A 22,739-nucleotide genomic window follows, 5' to 3' on the forward strand; every position below is an offset into this window, starting at 1 on the left:
TATTTAGCATTACAATGACTGATCGCCGTTTCAATGTAATATTTACATTGAAACGGCGCTTCATAGCCGCAAATACCAGGACAGTCAGGCACAAGAACAGTTTCTTCCCCCAGGCAATCTACCTCATGAACAGTTAAATGTTCCCCACTTATGCAATAAAAATGTGCAATATCCTTATATTTATTGTTACCCCTCCATCCTAGTACATCCCTGCATCTACTTAATCCTATCCCATTATAATTTCTAGCACAATTGTTTATACACTTATTTATTTGCCTATTTCTTTTCTGTGTGTTGTTGTCTCTGTGTACTGGAAGGTTATGTCACAAAAACAAATTCCTTGTATGTGCAAGCATACTTGGCAATAAAACTCTTTCTGATTCTGATATTTATATCATTGTTGTTGTTATAAGTGCCCTTAACAGACAATTACAAGACAAGGAAGTTTTGCTTTTTATACTTCGTTGTCGCAGCACCCCACCATCATACACGAGCTTGAGGTTTAGAAGTTAACTTAGTTTTTTACCTTTCACGCCAAGAACAATCAAAATGTGAATTTGTCAGCATCATTACTCCAGTCTTCAGTTTCACATGATCCTTCAGAAATTATTTTAATATAGCAGTTATTAATAATGGCTCATATTATCAATTTTGAACATCTATTTTTATATTCCTGTGCAATTCAGCATACCAGAATGGTTTATGGAGAATCACGTGACACTGAACATAACGATGCTGAACATTTTTGATAACGTATCACATATTAATATAGACAACTGTTATAACAATGCACTTTTTATTACAGCCTCAACTAGCAGAATAAAATGTACTACATAGGCTAAACTCAAACCTCAATTAGCACCATGTAAAATAAACAATATTACGCCTTTCCAAAGCCTATGGAGCCTTTTGTGGCAAGCCACAGTAGCAGACTTAGCCCGCAGCTATTGCATGCATAAAGGCCCGTAGGCTTGTAAAAAGCGTTTCTTGTCATTTAATAAGTTGCCAGCAACAGGTAGTGCTCCAACATTTAAAAACACGACTCAATAGAACAATTCAAAAGGAATGAAGAATACGGTCGGACCGCGGAGTCGAACTCCAATCGTTAAAAGTGATGAAATTCCGCTGCTGTGCACGCAGTCCACTACGCCACCGCGGATGACAAGCATGACGAGCTCGAAGTCACATAAATGCACAAAGTGTCACGAACGTGCTCGTTCAAAAGACTATTATAAACGAAAAGGAGGATAAACGCGCTCAATGGAAAAATATCACATGATGAAAGTCTAAGCATTATTCGCAATAAAGTTAAAAACAGGAACACTTATTCAGATCGACATTCTACTACACATGTCTTTGTGTTCATTGGAGGGGCTGGACTGTGTAGAAAAGGCGGGGCTGATTTTAATATTATAAAAAACGCCGCTTTTTACGGCGTCTTTGTTACACGGAAGCGCCGTAATTTACGGCGTAATATGGAAGTTCTAACGGCGAAATGAACGGCGTTTCGCATTGCATTTAAAACGCCGTAATTTACGGCGTCTGTACGTCTTAAACGCCGTAATTTACGGCGTCTGTACGTCTTAAACGCCGTAATTTACGGCGTCTGTACGTCTTAAACGCCGTAAAAGCAGGCGTCATATGAACACCAGGCGTCTGGTTGATGGCGAAATATGACCCAAACGGCTTTCCATATGAACGTCACGTGTGTTAAAGATCCGCCTGCGTTCATGCGTGAGGTTTATGTGTAACGTTACGCGCGGCTGTAAATACGGAAACGGGTCCGAGCCGACAGGCCTGTACACAACAAAAGCACGTGACTGACGCCGCAGCTGTGTTTCTTTTCGGTCTCATTTTTATCCGAATGTGTGCGCGGGACACTGACCTTTGATCGCTGCTTCCGGTCTCACGCACGTGCTGTTGCGTTTGTTTACCTGCAGAGTTGCGTTTAACATCATGTACAAAACGTGACAGTCCACAATAAATGTCTTCTGGTCCCACGTGTCAGACTTAATTCATTTTAAATTTCAACCCTTATTCCTTGTGCTTTAGCATTCGTTTTATATTCATATTTGGAATACAACCTTTTACCACCTTCACGGTCAGATGCTCCTTTCAGGTAACGCGTAACATTAACCTGGACAGCCTCATCAGTGGCATGCCGGGTTCTTCCGGATGGCTCCTGTAGAAAATACAAATTTGTCATTCCATTTGAATAGCATAAGGCAATACACATCTATTTAAATATAAAAAAATATCCAACTTACTTTGAACAATGGTCTTCAGGAACAGGTCTGTAAAACATACTTTATTCCCTACAGCGGTCCAGGTTGTTGTAATGGAAAGGTGATTAGAGAAGATACTCTGAAGCATTCGCCACACGGTTGTCTTAAGGTCCCTCCCACATTTGATTGTTACAAATTACATTTCTCTGAAGTCATACATAAATATGTGACAGGTTGCGGATTGAGACTGTATATGCAGTGTACACTCTTAATTTTACTTTTTAGATTACCCTACGGAGAAATTAGCACACTTACCTCCTGGAGCTCTTTATCCTGCCTCAAAGTGTTTCACCAGGTTCGAATGCCTCATCAACAGTTATTTCCTGTGCTTCAGGGGTAACCATTTGTCTGTGGCTTGTTGTAGCCATTGCATGTTGATGCTCATTAACAGGAGGATTTACTTGGTCAAAGTCGAGAATTACAGCAAGTTAAGCATCGTTTGCAGATGCAATTTCCTGTTTGTCCCTCTCAACTCCTTTCAATATTCTTCTCCTTTTGGCCCAGTAACTAGACATCGACTAAACATGCATTTACCTTTAAAACCAAAACTATTGTCCAACAGTAGGTCTCTTGGGTGAAGATAACAAGTTATGCTCTGGTCAAGTTATCTGAAAGAAAACGTGAACAAAACCACATTGTTAATGCCACTTTAGCTGCAGGATTAGCAGCATACAGCAAACGTAGTCTTACTAACAATATTGCTTAACCTCAGTGTGTACTGTAACAAAGGCAAAACAGCATGTGTTAGCGAACACTTGCTAGCAACTTTAGTGGATTAGAAGCATACTTGTTTAGAAAAACTAAATAATTTAAACAACCTATATACATCGTTACTTTTGTAAGAAAACACCAAACTTCTTTCTGGATGTAAAGCTTTGGCTACATGTAGGACATGCTTGAACTCAGGATGTAATAAAAGGAAACTAACTGAAAACATACTCGTATAAACAGAAATAAACTCAACGCCTGGAAGAAACTAAGTAGCTATTTCAGAAGTTAATAGTAATAGTGGCAACTTTGTAAACAAGGCTAATTTAGCTCGACTGAACAAAGATGACTAGAGATTTTAAAAAGATAAACAAAAACAATGTAAAAAATGAACATATTGCGTTACAACAAAATGAAACAAGTACTTAAACGATCGTAGTCGATGACTTTTATCTTGATCCTCTTGAAACAAAAAACGTGTGACGAGTGATCTTCCAGGAGCTGATGATTGCGCGCGCGCATGTTGGCAACGGAAGTTTGTTCCGTTATTTTTTTACACTGTCTTCATTGTACTTACTGATGGGAATGATATGAATATTGTGTTGTAATATTTGTATGTAAGCTAAGGTTGTTTGTGAATTTTTAATTATGAATGCCTTTTTTTGTCAATGTTCTACATTGTTAATAAAAACAACAAAAAAACAACACAGACAGAGAAATGTAACCGGTAACTTCCGGTTTACAATTTGTCTTCCCCCTGCTGCCCCTGTCGACAGGTGGAGGTACTTCATTGTTTGTGCTTTTACACTTTCTTAAACACTAATTTGTACAGGTTGCAATTGCAAATTGATCCCTTACACCTGTAAAAGGTCAAATAAATTCTAAATCGAGGTTGGAAAAAAATGAAACACATAAACGACATTTCCAGTCAAGTGCATACATCAAAGAAATGTAAAAATGTTCACCTAAGTGCATAAAATAATTCGATATATTTTACATATAATAATTAACATGTAATTTTCTAAAAGAATCTGTTATAAACCCTACCCGCTTTGGAGTAAAACAATAGCCTATTTGGTATAATTCACTCACATCTAGGCTATTATGATTTTATAACCGTTTCAAATGGGAAAGTAGTTAAAATGCTGTAATTACACAACTCCTGCACGGCCGATTTTGACAAAATTGTAAAGAGGCTTGCCGCCAGCCTGCCGCAGTCCATTATACGGAGGCAACCGCCGGATCAAATTAAGCAGTCGGGCCGCCGCATCTCGCTAGAAATGGGAGTGGCGTATTCGGCGGCAAACGATGCACCCCATACTCCCGAAGCACCCTCCACAGGATGCCACGAGGGACACAGTCGAATGCCTTCTCCAAATCCACAAAACACATGTGAATTGGTTGAGCAAACTCCCTCAACCCTCCAGCACCCTGTAGAGGGTGTAGAGCTGGTCCAGCGTTCCACGGCCTGGACGAAAACCACACTGTTCCTCCTGAATCCGAGGTTCTACTATCGGCCGTATTCTCCACTCCAGTACCCTGGCATAGACTTTCCCGGGAAGGCTGAGAAGTGTGATCCCCCTGTAGTTGGAACACACCCTCCGGTACCCCTTCTTAAAAAGTCCCCGACCGCCACGCGATGCTGCAGAGGCGTGTCAGCCAAGACAGCCCCACAACATCCAGAGACTTGAGGTACTCAGGGCGAATCTCATCCACCCCCGGTGCCTGGCCCTATGGAGTTTCTTGACTACCTCAGTGACTTCGGCTTGGGTGATGGACGAGTCCACCTCTGAGCCCTCAGCCTCTGCTTCCTCAATGGAGGACGTGACGGTGGGATTGAGGAGATCCTCGAAGTACTCCTTCCACCGTCCGACGACTTCCCCAGTTGAGGTCAACAGCCTCCCACATCCACTGTAAACAGCATTGGAAGGGCACTGTTTCCCTCTCCTGAGGCGCCGGACGGTTTGCCAGAATCTCTTCGAGGCCAGTCGATAGTCCTTCTCCATGGCCTCACCAAACTCCTCCCAGGCCCGAGTTTTTGCCTCCACAACCACCCGGGCAGCAGTCCCCTTGGCCTGCCGGTACCTGTCAGCTGCCTCAGGAGTCCCACAAGCCAACCAGGCCCGATAAGACTCCTTCTTCAGCTTGACGGTTTCCCTTACTTCCGGTGTCCACCACCGGGTTCGGGGATTCCCGGCTCGACAGGCACCGGAGACCTTACGGCCACAGCTCCGAGTGGCCGCTTCGACAATGGAGGCGGAGAACATGGTCCACTCAGACTCAATGTCTCCAGCCTCCCTCGGGATCTGGTTGAAGCTCTGCCGGAGGTGGGAGTTAAAGATCTCTCTGACAGGAGACTCGGCCAGGCGTTCCCAGCACACCCTTACAGTACGTTTGGGTTTGCCGAGTCTGTCCAGCTTCCTCTCCTGCCATCGGATCCAACTCACCACCAGGTGGTGATCAGTTGACAGCTCCGCCCCTCTCTTAACCCGAGTGTCCAAAACATATGGTCGCAGGTCAGATGAAACGACCACAAAGTCGATCATCGACCTGCGGCCTAGGGTGTCCTGGTGCCACGTGCACTGATGGACACACTTATGCTTGAACATGGTGTTCGTTATGGACAAACTGTGACTAGCACAGAAGTCCAATAACTGAACACCGCTCGGGTTCAGATCAGGGGGGCCGTTCCTCCCAATCACGCCCCTCCAGGTGTCACTGTCGTTGCCGACATGGGCGTTGAAGTCCCCCAGTAGGACGACGGAGTCCCCAGTCGGAGTACTTTCCAGCACCCCTCCCAGAGACTCCAAGAAGGTTGGGTACTCTGCACTGCCGTTCGGCCCGTAGGCACAAACAACAGTGAGAGACCTAACCCCGACCCGTAGGCGCAGGGAAACGACCCTCTCGTTCACCGGGGTAAACTCCAACACATGGCGGGAGAGCTGGGGGGCTATAAGCAGACCCACACCAGCCCACTGCCTCTCCCCATGGGCAACTCCAGAGTGATGAAGTGTCCATCCTCTCTCGAGGAGTGTGGTTCCAGAGCCCAAGCAATGCGTAGAGGTGATCCCGACTATCTCTAGTCGGAACCTCTCAACCTCACGCACCATCTCAGGCTCCTTCCCCGCCAGCGAGGTGATGTTCCACGTCCCTAGAGCTAGCTTCCGTGTCCAGGGATCGGGCTGTCGAGGCACTCTCCTCCGACTGCCGCCCGATCCACTACGCACCGACCCCCTATGGTCCCTCCCGCACGTGGTGAGCCCACGGGAAGGTGGCCCCACGTCGCTCCTTCGGGCTGAGCCCGGCCAGACCCCGTGGGGAAAGGCCCGGCCACCAGGCGCTTGCATGCGAGCACCGACCCCGGGCCTGGCTCCAGGGTGGTGCCCCGGTTGCGCCATACCGGGCGACGTCACGGTCCTTGTTATTTTAAACGTCTTAAGGGTTTTTTGAACCACTCTTTGTCTGACCCGTCGCCTAGGACCTGTTTGCCTTGGGAGACCCTACCAGGGGCATATAGCCCCCGACAACATAGCTCCTAGGGTCACTCGGGTACTCAAACCCCTCCACCACGTTAAGGTGGCGGTTCAAGGAAGGGATTATTCGCTATTATTTTTATTAAAAAAAACGTTCCCACGTTCGAAACGACCTCTCTTCATTTCTGGTCACGATGAATGGCGTGAGTGCAGGGCATTGACTGGCGTTTAAATCTTTCACCTTTAAATGATCAGCCGTCGTTTTCAGCCGTTCAGAAGTCGTTTCACTTGGGTATACGTCACGAAACAATTCTGTTTCATGCTAACTTTACATTCAAGAAAGTAAACGGACATGACCCGTGTCTTTGCGTCACTTGTCAATGATGTCATATGGCACAAAAGTTTTATAGAGTCCAAGTCAGATGTGACTGACGTATTTAAAAATTGCGTCAAATAACATTTGCTGTGCACAATTCGCATTCTTTCAATATGCACTAAAAGTATGTACTGTTTTTGTAATGGAAAAGTATGTACATTTTAGTGTGTTGCAAAACAAGATGCACGCACTGGGACATACCGACAGGTAGCGGAAGTGGGCGTTGTTGCCTAGACAACATTGTGGCCATTATTTGTCACACACATCAAAATACAGCTGTTCTTTCCATTGAGGTATTTATTCATTCGTTATTTCGATTGTAATGTTTACTGTATACTTACATTTGTTAGTTTAGTGGCGATTCAGTTACATAATTTATAAATGCAGTGGAGCGTCACTGAACACCGCCTACTCGCGGTGAGTTGTGGGTAAAATCAGCCGTTAGAGTGTGCATTGTTTTGCACTTCCAATTTCTACCGGAAGTAGTAGACCATCCGGGAATCTTTGGAATACTCTTTTCAGCATATTATGATTTGGGACATACTAATTCTACTTTCGAAACCATTTAAGAGGGATAGTATGCGGGTTGGGACACAGTATATATTTACCATGTTGATACTACGCATGCACAAAGCTTAGCTTGGGCGGCCATATCGAGCGTTGCGTACCTCCCCATTTATTTTAATGGTAGTTACGCATCTTGTTAATATTAATATCTTTGATATAACTCTGACACTGTTTGTTAGGTGATGTAACATGATTCAACAGATGTGTCTGCTGTGATGGACTGTGCTCTACATGTGACATAACATCTACTGTACATCAGATGAACTAGACATTGATAGGTCCATTTAACACTAAAACATCAGCATTTTGGAATTAAAAGCCAGAAAGTCGCATCAAGTTTCATTGAGCCTTTTTGGTGCTAATGTGCATTATTGCTCTGTTGTTCTTGGTACAGGTGAGGAAGAGGATGGTGAGCAGTCAGGCCAAGTACGAGCTGATTCAAGAGGTGGGCCGGGGCAGTTACGGTGTGGTGTACGAGGCAGCCGTACGGCAGACCGGCGCTCGTGTGGCTGTGAAGAAGATCCGCTGTCACTCGCCGGAGAACGTCGAGCTGGCCCTGAGGGAGTTCTGGGCTCTGAGCAGCATCCAGAGCCAGCATCCCAACGTCATCCACTTGGAGGAATGTGTCCTTCAGAGAGATGCTCTCGCTCAGAGGATGAGCCACGGCTCCAGCTCTTCACTCTATCTGGAGGTAATTTGACCAATTTATCAGTTAAATGATTTAAAAGGTATGTTTATTTTTTAAGTAAAATAATATTAATAATATTTTAAAAATAATAATTTAATAATGCGTTTTACGTTTTACTATTAAATCACACATTTACATTTAGTCATTTAGCAGACGCTTTTATCCGAAGCGACTTACAGATGAGGAAACATTGGAAGCAATTAGGCAACAAAATGCATAAGTGCATCAAAACTAGTCCATTAAAGCCTAGCACAGTATACAAAGCTAAGAATAGTGAGGTTAGTAAAACAATTTTCACTTTTTTTTTAATGTCGCTGAAAAGAATTAGAGGTTAAAATCAATCAGGTACATGTTGACGGAAAAAATGCGTTTTCAGGCGTTTTTTAAAGATGGCAACAGAGTCTGCTGATCTTGTAACAGCAGGCAGATCATTCCACCAATATGGAACAGTTCCAGAGAAGGTACGCGAGAGTGACTTCCTTTTTGGGATGGTACAACTAATCTTGTTCCTTTGCAGACCGCAGGGATCTGGCATGAATAAAGCTCTGCATTAGCGAGTGAAGATATGATGGTGCCGACCCGGTGGTGGTCTTGCAGGCCAGGAGCATAGCTTTGAATTTTATGTGGGCGGCAACAGGTAGCCAATGTAACCTGATGAAGAGCCGAGTTTTGTTTTTGCAAGGTTCAGCTGCAGGTGATGATCCTTCATCCAAAGTGAGATGTCACTCAGGCATGCCGTGATGCGAGCAGAGATCGTCGGATCGTCCGGTTGAAATGACAGGTAGAGTTGTGTTTCATCCGCATAGCAGTGATAGAAGCCATGCTTCTGAATGACCGAGCCGAGGGATGTCATGTAAATGGAGAAGAGTAGCGGTCCAAGCAGTGAGCCCTGTGGCACCCCCATGTTGAGCTGTTGGGACGCGGAGACCTCATCTCTCCAGGATACTCTGAATGACCTACCCGAGAGGTAAGACTTTAACCATTGCAATGCCATTCCAGAGACACCCATAGCACTGAGAGAAGACAGGAGGATGTGATGATTGACAAAAGCAGCAGACAGATCCAGTAGGATAATTACGGATTACTTGGATGATGCTTTGGCAAGTCTCAGGGCTTCGATGACTGAGAGTAGTGCAGTCTCGGTGTAATGACCACTCTTGAAACCAGACTAATTACTGTCGAGGAGGTTGTTCCGCATGAGAAAGGAGGAGAGCTGGTTGAACACAACTCACAGAGGTGACGTCAATGAAGAAAGTAGAGAGGAGAGACTGGTAGAAAGAGAGGTCAGTATGGTCTTTTGACTTGTGCCATTTTCTCTCAGCTGACCGGAGGCTGGCGCGATGCTCATGCAGTACATCCGATAACCAGGGGGCAGACAGGGATGAACGGGCTCGTCCAGATGTAAGAGGACATAGGTTGTCCAAGCAGGATGTAAGCGTGAAACACAGAGTGTCTGTGGCACTGCTGGTATTCAAAAGAGAGTGCTCCTCAGAGGGGGGGTGCAGACAAGACAGCAGAAGAAAAGCAGGAGGTAGGGAGGGACCGCAGGTTGCGCCGGAAAGTGACCAGCGGTAAGACATCTGCATTATCTGGAGCGGTGAGGTCGAGGGTGACGAAGAAGTGATCAGAAGTGTGCAGTTGGGTGACCTGTGAGAGATGAGTGAAGCAGTACCTTGCGTAGATCAGATCTTGTTGGTTTCCAGACTTATGGATTGCTGATGTGGAAACCAGCTCGAGGACAAATGATGCGGTCAGGTTGATGAGGTCAGCAGCCTGTGGCTTTCCAATGTGGATGTTGAAGTCTCCTAGTACCACCAGAGGAGTACCATCCTCAGGGAAGTATGAAAGAAGCACATCCGCCTCCTCCAAGAAATGTCCAAGCTGACCTGGGGGACGATATATAACTACAAAATGACTTTTAACAGGGTGGTTGAAAGTAACAGCATGAAACTCGAAGGAGCTGTTGTCACACAAGGATGTAAGATGTTTGAATTTCCAGTCTTTGGGGATAAGTAGACCGGTGCCTCCACCCCTTCCTGTGATGCGAGGGCTGTGGGAGATAGTGTGGTTATGGGAGAGTGCAGCTGGAGTGGCAGAGTCCTCTGTTTTGATCCATGTTTCTGTAAATGCTACAATGGAAAGACCAGAATGTGTACAAAAGCTGTAATGAAATCAGCTTTGTTCACAGCAGATTGGCAGTTCCACAAGCCTATTGGGAAAGTAGAAAGCAGTTGATACATTTACATTTGTTCATTTGGTAGATGCTTTTATCCAAAGCGACTTACAAGTAGTTTCTTTTTTACAGTTGCACATTACTTACAGAGCCATCAGGGGTAAGGTGTCTTGCTCAAGGGCACTTCAGTCATGACCTGCTGGCACTAAGTTTTGAACCGGCAACCTTCTGATCACAAGCCCAACACTCTAACCACTAGGCCTAGAGGAGGAATTAAGAATAACAGTAAAGGATCAAATATACGTGCAAACAAGTAATAGAAAAAGTGCAAGGGTTAATACAAAACAAAATAGGTACAAATAAAGTGCAATACTCAAGTGACCTGTCAGTGTGTTCGGGCTCGGTGGAGTCACGCACAGGTAGAGTCGATGTCTTTAATCTCTTCGGTCTTCACACGATGAGGGCTGCACATTGGTGGGTAGTCGCACTTAAATACCCTTCTACGTTATTAAATTCAACAGGCCGCGCCCCCAGATGAAACGCACACAAACCAACCAATGAAACTCGCCCGAGAACAAACGGTACTAAACACGATTTCACCACGTGACACAGCGGTAGTAAACAAAGCGATTTCTTAGTTTAAACACAGCACTAAAACTCAACAAGACACGATTTAAACACACTTACAAAATTCTGTAGGCTTCTGGTGCTAAGTTACTTCTCTACATGTTTTTTTGTTTTCTGTATGGTGAATGAAAAATATGCTATTCATGTACTCACGGAGCGTGCAGATACGTGCGTCTGGGTGTAAATGCCCTACGAAATGTTTTCGAGACCGATTAAAATCTGATCATGCAAACCACCTGGAGAAACTATAAAAGTGTAATTCATCTGATTGTTGAGGCCACATCTATCAGGACAGTGCGCGTCACTCAATGCTTTTTTGATTGAGGAAGGCCTACTATTTGTATTTGAGGAAAAAACTTTCTGATAGAAATAAACTTTGCCAGTTCTTCTGTGTTTAGTTTTTTTCATCATTTGTTTATTATTTAAGTAATTTTCTTGACTGTTTATTTTATGCTTTGGATTTATATAATTTTTGTTTTTCTCCATTGTCCAAAACGCTGCAGGTTTGTGAAAACTTGATCATATGTGAATGCAGGTGCTGTTGTTGACATTGTCGTTATGCTGCTGTTTGTATGTTTAAATAAATCTGTGAAAAAAACCTTTGTATTTTTAACGTGTCACAGACCCTCAACTGTGTCTCATTTCAAAGTCTGCGTCCTCCGGATGTCGCATGTGAAGGCGTATGCGGCCGTCAAAACAGCGGTTGTGAAGTGAAATGTATAATCATTATAAATAATATTTATATTATTATATTTGCGTGTAGCAACCACATGACAAGTTGGAGAGAAATATGGACCCTATTTAAATACTTGAAATGGTTAAATACTTGAAATATGATATCTGAAATAAATGTGGATGAAACAACCGTCCATATAATGTGCAAATCCATCAGTGAAACGGCCACTACAGCATATAAAACATTTAAATTAACATCAGTAAATAATGAGAACTTAAATGATTAAAGTTAAATATTAAATAAAAAATCTCTTGTTGCAGTGACAACTTTAGTCAGTCGGGTATTAACCCTTACAGTCCTTAACAATTCCATTTGAAACAAACTGTTTAAACCTATCTTGGATTTGCTATTCAGATTGCCATAAAAACGTTACTTTTTCCTACTCGATGGTGGAAAACTTACATGTACTGTAACATCATTTAGAGCTCCACAATCGGGTCTTCTTGGGGGTCCATAACATCACCTGCGCAGTCTGTCGCTCAGTGACCCACAGCACTGTGAGGAGTTTACAAAAGCGAGGGCACAGATTTGGGGTGGTAAAGTTTATTAATCCGTGAGCACGATTTGGTATTGATGGGACAGTTTTAACATCTGTGAGTGAACTGTTTTTTAACTGAGGGGGCGAATTACAAAACTGTTGCCCCAGATATTCAGATGTAGTTTTTCTCAGACAGTTGACCCCGTGGAATAAAATATTTACTAAAATGCGAGGGATGTACTCATTTCTGTGAGATACTGTTACTGTGTATGTATACGCAACTGTCTAGGTGTAGGTGTGCATGAAGTTTACATGCATATGCAAGTTATAGTTAGTAAGTACATGTATTTTACATGTACATGAACATGTATTTGCTTGAACATATATATATATATATATATATATATATATATATTCATAGGTAAAGTTGATTATAAACAAGGTCCCTAAGGAGTGTAACATACTGAAGTCAATGCTTAACATTGAGTTGTAGAGTGCAGACTTTCACAAAGTAATAAATGTTAACCTCATTTAAGATGAATGCACTATGTACAGCTACAGTCACCGTCAGTGGACAGTGTGCAAAGTTCAATCTACAGTTGACAAGAGCACTTTAAGATGTTGAACAGATACGATGCCTCAACTGTCGTGACGAACTTGACAAAAGCAGAGTTCCTATGTGTGTTGACAGTAAGCACTCCTTAAGAACTGCTGTGAGGTTACACACTTCTTTATGTGTTATTAATCATGTTAATATGTTCATTGCTATCTGATGTGTAAGTAGTTCATGGGTTGATTTGTAAAAAACAGATGAACACTATGCCGCTGTTTGTTTGAGCACCCTTGTGGTGAAACATCTGAAAATAGCTTCAACTGCTTTTAGTAACTGCAGATAGTTTTATTGGACTAAACCAGCGGTCGGCAATCTTTGAATCCAAAAAAGCCATTTTTGGGCCATCTCCCACCAAATAAAATTTGTCTGGAGCCGCAAAATATATGTACCCTTTAAATGACTATTACATAGTGTAACGGTCACCAGCTGGAGTGCCCTTGAAAACCACCAGAGGGCACTCCACATCAAACTTATCATTCACTCACAGACTACATTTCCCATAACTCACTACCCGGACTCATCAGCACTGATTTCACACACACCTGCATATCATTCACATTCACTCTATATATACCATGTGCACTTATTCACTCACTGCATAGTCTTGTTTTGTCTACACTGCATTTCTGAGCGTTTCCCTGGTTCCTTGTCTTTTGGTTTTTTGGATTTATTGCCTGGTTCCCTGTTCACTCTTTTGCCTCTGGTCCCTGCCTGTTTTGTTTGTTTCTTTGTGTTGTTGGTTTCCTTGTTTGAACTGCCTACCTGTGTATGACCCCTGCCTGTTATTTGGATTACGCCTCTGGATTACCCACCAATAAAGCTGCATTTGGATCTCACCCTAAGTCTCGGAGCAGTTTCATGACAGAAGACTTCGCCACCCAAGATCCAGCAGCAACACACACCATGGACCCTGTCATCCGTCTCTTCCGCCTCAGCCAAGGTAACCGCCCGATAGAGGAATATGTTACGGAGTTTTGTGAGCTCTGCCATGGGGTGGACGAGACGGACGAGGTAATGAAGGACATGTTCCGCTATGGGCTTGAGGACATGTTAGAGTACCTCATGCCTGACAACACTCCTCAATGGACTTTAGCTCAGTATATTGACCTCGCCCTTCTGCTAAGCGGCTCGTCCTTTACTGTGGGCTTTGTGGATGAGGGGTTCCACAATCCCACAGCACTCCCCAGCCCTGCGCCACTGCACGAGATGGCCGCCAGCCCAGAGCCACTGCACGAGATGGCCGCCAGCTCAGAGCCACTGCACGAGATGGCCGCCAGCCCAGAGCCAATGCACAAGATGGCCGCCAGCCCAGAGCCACTGCATGAAAGGGCAGCAAGAGTCGATCTGCCAGAGTCAACTCCAGTCCGAGTCGATCTGCCAGAGTCAACTCCAGTCCGAGTCGATCTGCCAGAGTCAACTCCAGTCCGAGTCGATCTGCCAGAGTCAACTCCAGTCCGAGTCGATCTGCCAGAGCCAACTCCAGTCCGAGTCGATCTGCCAGAGCCAACTCCAGTCCGAGTCGATCTGCCAGAGCCAACTCCAGTCCGAGTCGATCTGCCAGAGCCAACTCCAGTCCGAGTCGATCTGCCAGAGCCAACTCCAGTCCGAGTCGATCTGCCAGAGTCAACTCCAGTCCGAGTCGATCTGCCAGAGTCAACTCCAGTCCGAGTCGATCTGCCAGAGTCAACTCCAGTCCGAGTCGATCTGCCAGAGTCAACTCCAGTCCGAGTCGATCTGCCAGAGTCAACTCCAGTCCGAGTCGATCTGCCAGAGTCAACTCCAGTCCGAGTCGATCTGCCAGAGTCAACTCCAGTCCGAGTCGATCTGCCAGAGTCAACTCCAGTCCGAGTCGATCTGCCAGAGTCAACTCCAGTCCGAGTCGATCTGCCAGAGTCAACTCCAGTCCGAGTCGATCTGCCAGAGTCAACTCCAGTCCGAGTCGATCTGACAGAGTCAACTCCAGTCCGAGTCGATCTGACAGAGTCAACTCCAGTCCGAGTCGATCTGCCAGAGTCAACTCAAGTCCGAGTCGATCTGCCAGAGTCAACTCCAGTCCGAGTCGATCTGCCAGAGTCAACTCCAGTCCGAGTCGATCTGCCAGAGTCAACTCCAGTCCGAGTCGATCTGCCAGAGTCAGTCAACTCCAGTCCGAGTCGATCTGCCAGAGTCAGTCAACTCCAGTCCGAGTCGATCTGCCAGAGTCAGTCAACTCCAGTCCGAGTCGATCTGCCAGAGTCAGTCAACTCCAGTCCGAGTCGATCTGCCAGAGTCAGTCAACTCCAGTCCGAGTCGATCTGCCAGAGTCAGTCAACTCCAGTCCGAGTCGATCTGCCAGAGTCAACTCCAGTCCGAGTCGATCTGCCAGAGTCAACTCCAGTCCGAGTCGATCTGACAGAGTCAAGTCAAGCCCGAGTCGATCTTCCAGAGTCAAGTCAAGCCCGAGTCGATCTTCCAGAGTCAAGTCAAGCCCGAGTCGATCTTCCAGAGTCAAGTCAAGCCCGAGTCGATCTTCCAGAGTCAAGTCAAGCCCGAGTCGATCTTCCAGAGTCAAGTCAAGCCCGAGTCGACCTTCCAGAGTCAAGTCAAGCCCGAGTCGATCTTCCAGAGTCAAGTCAAGCCCGAGTCGATCTTCCAGAGTCAAGTCAAGCCCGAGTCGATCTTCCAGAGTCAAGTCAAGCCCCGTCTGCCCAGCCGGAGCCAGAGACTGTTCACGTCACGTCTGCCATATCTGAGCCTCATCCCAAGACGGCCTCCTCCACGCCTGTGTCTTCGGACAAGACGGCCTCCTCCACGCCTGTGTCTTCGGACAAGAAGGCCTCCTCCACGCCTGTGTCTTCGGACAAGACGGCCTCCTCCACGCCTGTGTCTTCGGACAAGACGGCCTCCTCCACGCCTGTGTCTTGGGACAAGACGGCCTCCTCCACGCCTGTGTCTTGGGACAAGACGGCCGAATCCACGCCTGTGTCTTGGGACAAGACGGCCTCCTCCACGCCTGTGTCTTGGGACAAGACGGCCGAATCCACGCCTGTGTCTTGGGACAAGACGGCCGAATCCACGCCTGTGTCTTGGGACAAGACGGCCGAATCCACGCCTGTGTCTTGGGACAAGACGGCCGAATCCACGCCTGTGTCTGGGGACAAGATGGCCTTTTGCCTCTGGTCCCTGCCTGTTTTGTTTGTTTCTTTGTGTTGTTGGTTTCCTTGTTTGAACTGCCTACCTGTGTATGACCCCTGCCTGTTATTTGGATTACGCCTCTGGATTACCCACAAATAAAGCTGCATTTGGATCTCACCCTAAGTCTCGGAGCAGTTTCATGACACATAGGTTGTTATGCACGTAATGTAGTAGTTGCATAGTGCCATTTTGATTGAATTTAGATGTTAGCAATTGAACATTTTTTGTCCCTGGCAAGAAGTGGGAGTGTTGCAGTTGGAGAGTAACGTTGTGGTGTTGCACGCGCTGCTTTAGTTAGACTTCAGCTTTTCTCTATGAACTTTTGTTTTGGCTTTTGTTTTTGCTACATTTGATGAGCAGCCACAAGAGACCGCGTTCTCTCTGCATACAGACCTCATGCGTAAACATTATGAAATGTGCGCTAGCCAGACAGGATTTAAACTATGCCGGCTAAAGACCTAAAAGTTTGGTTTAAAGACGAAAAACTTACCAAACAGAATGTTTTCTCACCATTCCGTTTAACACACGCATACAGTGTTCGGTGCTGTCTCACATCTGTCAAAGCAGATATAAAACCACTGCTCTCTGTATGAGCACTACGGTGGCTGACACATGATTCGGGTGAAAAAATCTACACATTGGACCTTTAAATCAGATAGGATTTGTGCTCTGATTGGTCGGCTTTGCTAACAGGCGGTGTAACTATCAACTCGGAGAGGAAAACAAAACAGACCCACAGTTTGTAACTCGATGTGTAGAACATATTAGAGGCTTCAAGCATTTGGTAAATAGCTTTTGTGTGACAGGTCACTTTGTGCTATAAGATGGCTTTTACTATGTTAATACCTCTATGTTAATAGATTAAATATTTTACGAATAGAGATGCACCGATATATTGGTAGATAAAAGAAATGATCAGGCCTGATAAATCCTGTCAATCAATAGAGGACAGGCAATTAATTTGTGCTCTGAATATAGAAAATGTTAGGAAATATCACCAGTTTGATGAATGGTGGAGAAATTCAGTATTGGTGCATTTCCAATTATGAGTTATCTTGTAAATTGAGAAAATTAAAAAAGTGACAATTTGAAAGTAAAAAAAAAAGAAAACGACTTCCGTCTCGTAATCTCGTTGTGAATGTTGCTTATGTCACCCACCCTTAATCACGAAGTGCTGCGCTATCGGTTCTAACCTTGTGTTTCTTTATATCCGCTCAGATGGTGGAGACCTCGCTGAAAGGCGAGATTACTTTTGACCCCCGATGCGCCTACTACCTTTGGTTTGTCATGGACTTCTGCGACGGCGGGGACATGAACGCATACCTCCTGTCGCGCAAACCCAGCCGAAAGACCAACACCAGCTTCATGCTGCAGCTGGGCAGCGCTCTGGCCTTCCTGCACCGCAACCAGATCATCCACCGAGACCTCAAACCCGACAACATTCTCATCTCGCAAGGCCGCAACCCGGCCGGCTCCCCCGAACCCACGCTGAAGGTGGTCGACTTTGGCCTTAGCAAGGTCTGCTCGGCTTCGGGCCTGAACCCAGAGGAGCCGGCCAGCGTCAACAAGTGTTTCTTATCCACTGCTTGCGGGACGGACTTCTACATGGCCCCGGAGGTGTGGGAGGGCCACTACACGGCCAAGGCGGACATTTTTGCACTGGGCGTGATCATATGGGCCATGGTTGAACGGATAACTTTTGTTGACGTGGAGACGCAGAAGGAGCTGTTGGGAAGCTACGTGCAGCAGGGTGAGGATATTGTGCCGTTGGGCGAGGCTCTGCTGGAAAACCCCAAGATGGAGCTGCACATCCCGGCACGAAAGAAGAGCATGAACGCCGGCATGAAGCAGTTGATTCGAGAGATGCTGTCGGCCAATCCGCAGGAACGACCCGACGCCGTCGAGCTGGAGCTGAGGCTTGTTCGGATCGCGTGCAGGGAACTAGATTGGGACACGTGAGACAGAAAGAGACGGGGTGAACGTTAATGTATCTCCTGCAATCTTGTTTGTGGTCTGATATGGGGTTTTCGTGGCTCGTCCTTAATCCTAAATTATTGTTTTAAAGGTTCATTAGAAAAGTTTAATTTCACCTGTTCAGAAGCACATAGTGACTGTCATCTGAACGGCACACGTGTTAGAAAGCCACATTGATCCAGATCAGACGTACAAGTCCAGAGAATCCCTGAACATTCCAGCACGCACAACAATCTCTAGTTTCTGTCTCATTTTGTTCTCACTTCAGTCCTGGTGCTACTTCAGTTTCTAATGCAAAGTGGAAATACTGGCCTCGTTCACAGCCAACTCCATATTTGCATCATAGTTTTAACAGCATTTCTACAACACGATCAATATCTATTTTTCTGCAGTCTGCTCACAAAAGGGCTTCAGGGAGTTGTATTTGTATCCAATCGAAACCAATGTTTTTTCATCTTTTCTACAAAGTACTTGACAAGGCAATAGTTTATAGCTTATATCTCAAAAGTGGTGCGGAAAACTTTTTTTAATATGAAAACGAGAAACTTTAAAGGCATGTTTATCAGAGCCGTAAGGAAACAAGATACTGCCATTCTAGTTGCTTTGAAATGGGGACATCTGGCGCTAACCTGCGTGCACATGTAAAAAATGCATAGCATTAGTTCTCCAGATAGCTCTTGACTTATGCAGTATCAAAATCTAACAGTGATGCCCTGAGTTCACTTTAATATCTTAACGCTGTTCAGGATGTAAGCTTCTGACAGCAGATTTAATGACATGAACTGCTTATGGGTCATTATATGAAACCGGTCTGATTCCGTCTTTTTAAAATTTTCAACGGTAATGACATTTTCCTTAAATTGGTAAATGTTCCGTTTTTTCACGTATTTAATATTTTGGCATTTTGATAGTGCTTTTGATATTGAAGTTTGGTTTTGACGTCAACTAATCCATTTTAAAAACTTTAGCAAAAGTTTTGTCTAAAGATGTTTCCATTTTTGTCCGCAAAAATCCGCACATAACATTTTTTTTAGACCTCACGACGTTGTGTCAATCACATTTCAAAATGTTGTATCCGAAGCAAGCATTGTGAGAGGTGTTCTGACAATTAAGATCCAACGTACAAGCGAACGTCAAAATCTAGGATGGCCTGAATTGATCCACTTCGCCTCGCAGCACAAAGCACTGCATGAGAAACAAAGTGCGGTGTACAAACACATAGAATATAAAGTCAGAGTTTGGCAGATGATTTTGGAACAGCTTGGAAAACAGGATGGTATGTACTGATTGAGACCGTGGTGTACGAAAGAGACCCGTGATGGCGTCTCTGGTCTTCCTCAGTCCCCGTTCTGGGGGATTCCCCCTGTCTTCTCGCAATCGTGTTCTGGTATTTCATGGGAAAAATAACAAATGACGCATAAGAAAATTTCGGACTGAGTGTGTAAAGACATTTACAGTAAAATACTTTATAAATGAATCTAATATAATACAAAGGCAACTTCATAAAACATCCGAATTCAGGAATTCCTCATATATGGCCTGTTTTAGAGAATGACCCCTACACTCAAGCCGACAGTCCTGAAGAGCTGCTCAAACACACACTTTGTTGACTTGACAACACGTCTGGCATAACGTCACCGTGAACGATGATCCTCATCTGAATGCTTGAAACTGCCTGCCTTGAATAAAAACACAAAACCTCATATATTAGCATGGAGAGAGGGACGCGTCCTCCTGATGTATGTGAAACACCTCTCAGCCTTCAGCGAATGTGAAGGGGGAAATGAAGGCATAGATGCACACGGCACACACAAGCCCCTGTGACAGCAGCACTTTACTGCAAGTAATCCTGGAACGGTGAATGTTACTGGTAAATCCCTTCAGCCACACTCATGACAGACCAATCCAAAGCCTGTTAGGTAAGGTAGAGAGGGAATATCTCGCATTATAAACAACATTCAGGTGGAGGTTTTGATTTTACAGGCGGTTGAGACATGGACGCTTAAACACTGAAATCTGCCAGATCAGTTTGATCTGCATTTATGTTGGATTAACATCATTTATGCCTTGTTTTCTAAATACCGTTGCCCTTGCAAGCACTTGGTTTCGTGAACAGAAGGTCTGAGAAAACACTGCTGTGAAGTGTTTGTCACAGTTGATAAGTTTACTCACAAAGTATAGATGCCTCTGAGACAACATGCAGACGATTGTCACGGGATAGAGTGCAAGATGATCCAATAAAAACACTGAAGATGAGTGATGTCATGGTCACATCAGACGTTTCGATAGACATCTAGAAGACGTCTGTAAGATATTTATGATTTAGAATGGATATAAAACTGCTCTATGTTTAGCAGATGCATCACAGACGTACAGATCTCTCTGAGGCGTATTGCAGATGAGCAAACTATGTATTGCAGATGTAAATGCAGACGTCAAATAGACGTAAGCCAGATGGAGTGTGCTATAATGTCACAGGGGCAAAGTCAAATCATTACAAAACATAAGAATGAGATCGTAGGAAATAGAATTTACACAAATGAGCCACCTTGTGAAATAGGTATGAATTCCCATCAGATTGCTTGATGTGTATTTATGAATATGAGAGATACCCCGTGTTAAAATACATTTGTGTGAAAGTCGACTGACACATAAAAGGGGAAATTCATGTCTACGAACACAAATGAATAGATTACAGTTCATGGCAATATCAGGTGAGACTGTGGGTTCGGAATGGCAAGCTCATGTGAAGACGTTTTGTATTTTGGCATGTTCCTGTGTTCAAGTTTGTTCAACTGTTGACCAGCGAATTTGAATCACATGTAGCTGTGTGACCAATTGAAGATCGGCACGTCAGCAAAAACTAAATCTGGCACAAGCGAAGGCAAAATTGAGCAGAAAACAAGAACACGCACTGCGATTATTTACAATGGAAACCTTGCCTTCAGCAGCAATGGTGTTGAAAAGTTTGAAAACAGTGTTAATCTGAAAATCAGCACACCGGTGAAAAATTGTTTTTACAGATGATGTATCTAAAGTAAAGGCTTTGTTTCTTCATAATAAAATGAAATGCATATTAAACAGTAATAAGCTGAATCTGACTGGAGGCTATTTCTCTTTGCTTGTCTGTAGATAGGTGTACATGAAAACTGAAGCGCACAGATGATTTTTGTGCATGTGAGTTTTGTGTGGTGGACTGGACTGTTTGTCAGTGGTTGTTATATAGCGTGCTGACATTGTGTTTGTTTCTGGATGTCCGTGTTGTTTCAGAGTGTAAGATCTATGATGTGTGTTGAATTTGGGAGCACAGCTGTATTTCAGTTTTGGTGTTTGACAGAAGCACTGCTCATCGTCTACTGCAACACTGTGACTTTTACTTTGACCTTTTGTGTTGTTGTCAAATCATTTTGTGTAAACTTCATGAGCGGTGAGTGTGTAATTTATTGTTGGGATTTACTTTACTAATAAAACTTGCACTTGAATCATGTTTTCTATTAAAGCATTTTTATTAAATTTCTTATGTGTACTTCGTAGTTTGTGTGTTGATCGTGTAAAGATATCACTCTGCTGACCTGTTAACCAAATGTGCTGTACAACATTAAGACCCAAACAAGACCGTCAGCCTCCCTTAAAGGGATAGTTCAGAGAAAGATCATTACAGAGAAAAAGAGAAAGATATTTGGAAGAATTCTTGTAACCAAACATGTCACCCCCCATTGACTCCCATTGTAGGAAAATTTGTTTATACTTTTTTTGTTTTGTTGGACACAAAAGAAGACATTTTGAAGAATGTGGGACAGCAAACAGTTCTGGGGCACTTTTGCCTAACATTGTATTTTTTCCTACTATGGGAGTCAATGGGGGTCAGATGTTTGGGTACAAGAATTCTTCCAAAAATCTTTCTCTGTGTTCATCAGAACAAAGACATTTATACAAATTCAGAACAACGAAGGTGAGTAAATGATGACAGAAATTACATTTGTGAATGAATTTGCCTTGCAAGGATCTGCACATAGTTATTCCCAGAAATATGACTACAGATTAGATTGGTGGGGAAAAAAATCTGGTTGTTTATGCATTCACTGCAGATCAAAGCAAAACATCATGTCAGAGTCAAAGCGTGTTCTCTCTAAAACGTATTAAAGCTCTTGTTTAGTAGTAGTATTCTTGTTTAGAAACTTAGTGCATTTTGTATTTGTCTAGTGGGCTATAATGAAAGACACAGACTATCTAGCTACAATTTTGGCCTTGTAGATGGAAAAATATATAGACCAACAGAGGGGACAGAAGATTACATATCGCAACAATTCAGTAGACTATTTAATGGTGACAATGGAAACTAAGGCCTGGTTTCATACACAAGGCTAAATTTAAGACAGGTGTCAGGACTAAGCTTAAATGGCTAAATTGGGATATTTAAGACGATTTTTATAAATAAGCCAAAACAATGGCACTGATTTTTTCATATGTCAGGGCAAGTTATTTTCATTTAAGACAGTTCGGACATTAATTTGAATCTGGGACTAGTTTTAAACCGGGCCTAGGCTATATGTGATGGGTTCTGTTGTGATTTAATCTGGTGGATGGAAAACAATATAACACCATTAAATCCTACTGAAAAACTACTTTTTTACAGTATGGGTTCTTATTCCAATCCACAGCATTGGCTTTCCACTTTGTTAAACTTCAGGTTCCTTTCGAACACCAAGTTTCTTTCCGTGTTTTGGATCACCAGAAATAGGTTGGATGCCGTGAGAGAAATCTTCTGCAGATCTGGACACACAGAGGCATCAAGCTTTTCAACTCATTTATTTCAGGGAAGACACGTCTTTATATAGTGCACAATAAGACACCTGTTATACCAAAT

General features: G+C 44.1%; 1 protein-coding gene across 3 annotated transcripts in view; it reads left to right on the forward strand.

Moving 5' to 3' along the window:
- Positions 1 to 21,389, forward strand: part of pdik1l (PDLIM1 interacting kinase 1 like) — a 27,188-nt gene extending 5,799 nt beyond the window's left edge. Inside the window, exons 1-3 of one of the 3 annotated variants that reach the window (XM_079484372.1) lie at positions 2,020 to 2,119; positions 7,804 to 8,100; positions 17,117 to 21,383. In XM_079484372.1, coding sequence (XP_079340498.1) covers positions 7,816 to 8,100; positions 17,117 to 17,857 — 1,026 coding nt within the window. In that variant the 5' untranslated portion in view covers positions 2,020 to 2,119; positions 7,804 to 7,815 and the 3' untranslated portion in view covers positions 17,858 to 21,383. Of the gene's footprint in view, positions 1 to 2,019; positions 2,120 to 7,559; positions 7,688 to 7,803; positions 8,101 to 17,116 lie in introns of those variants that run through there. The other 2 variants (XM_079484371.1, XM_079484370.1) reach the window with 2 other exon arrangements.
- Positions 21,390 to 22,739: the final 1,350 nt, after the last annotated feature.

Source organism: Barbatula barbatula, assembly GCF_947034865.1.
Source record: "Barbatula barbatula genome assembly, chromosome: 21".
NCBI classification, from domain to species: domain Eukaryota; kingdom Metazoa; phylum Chordata; class Actinopteri; order Cypriniformes; family Nemacheilidae; genus Barbatula; species Barbatula barbatula.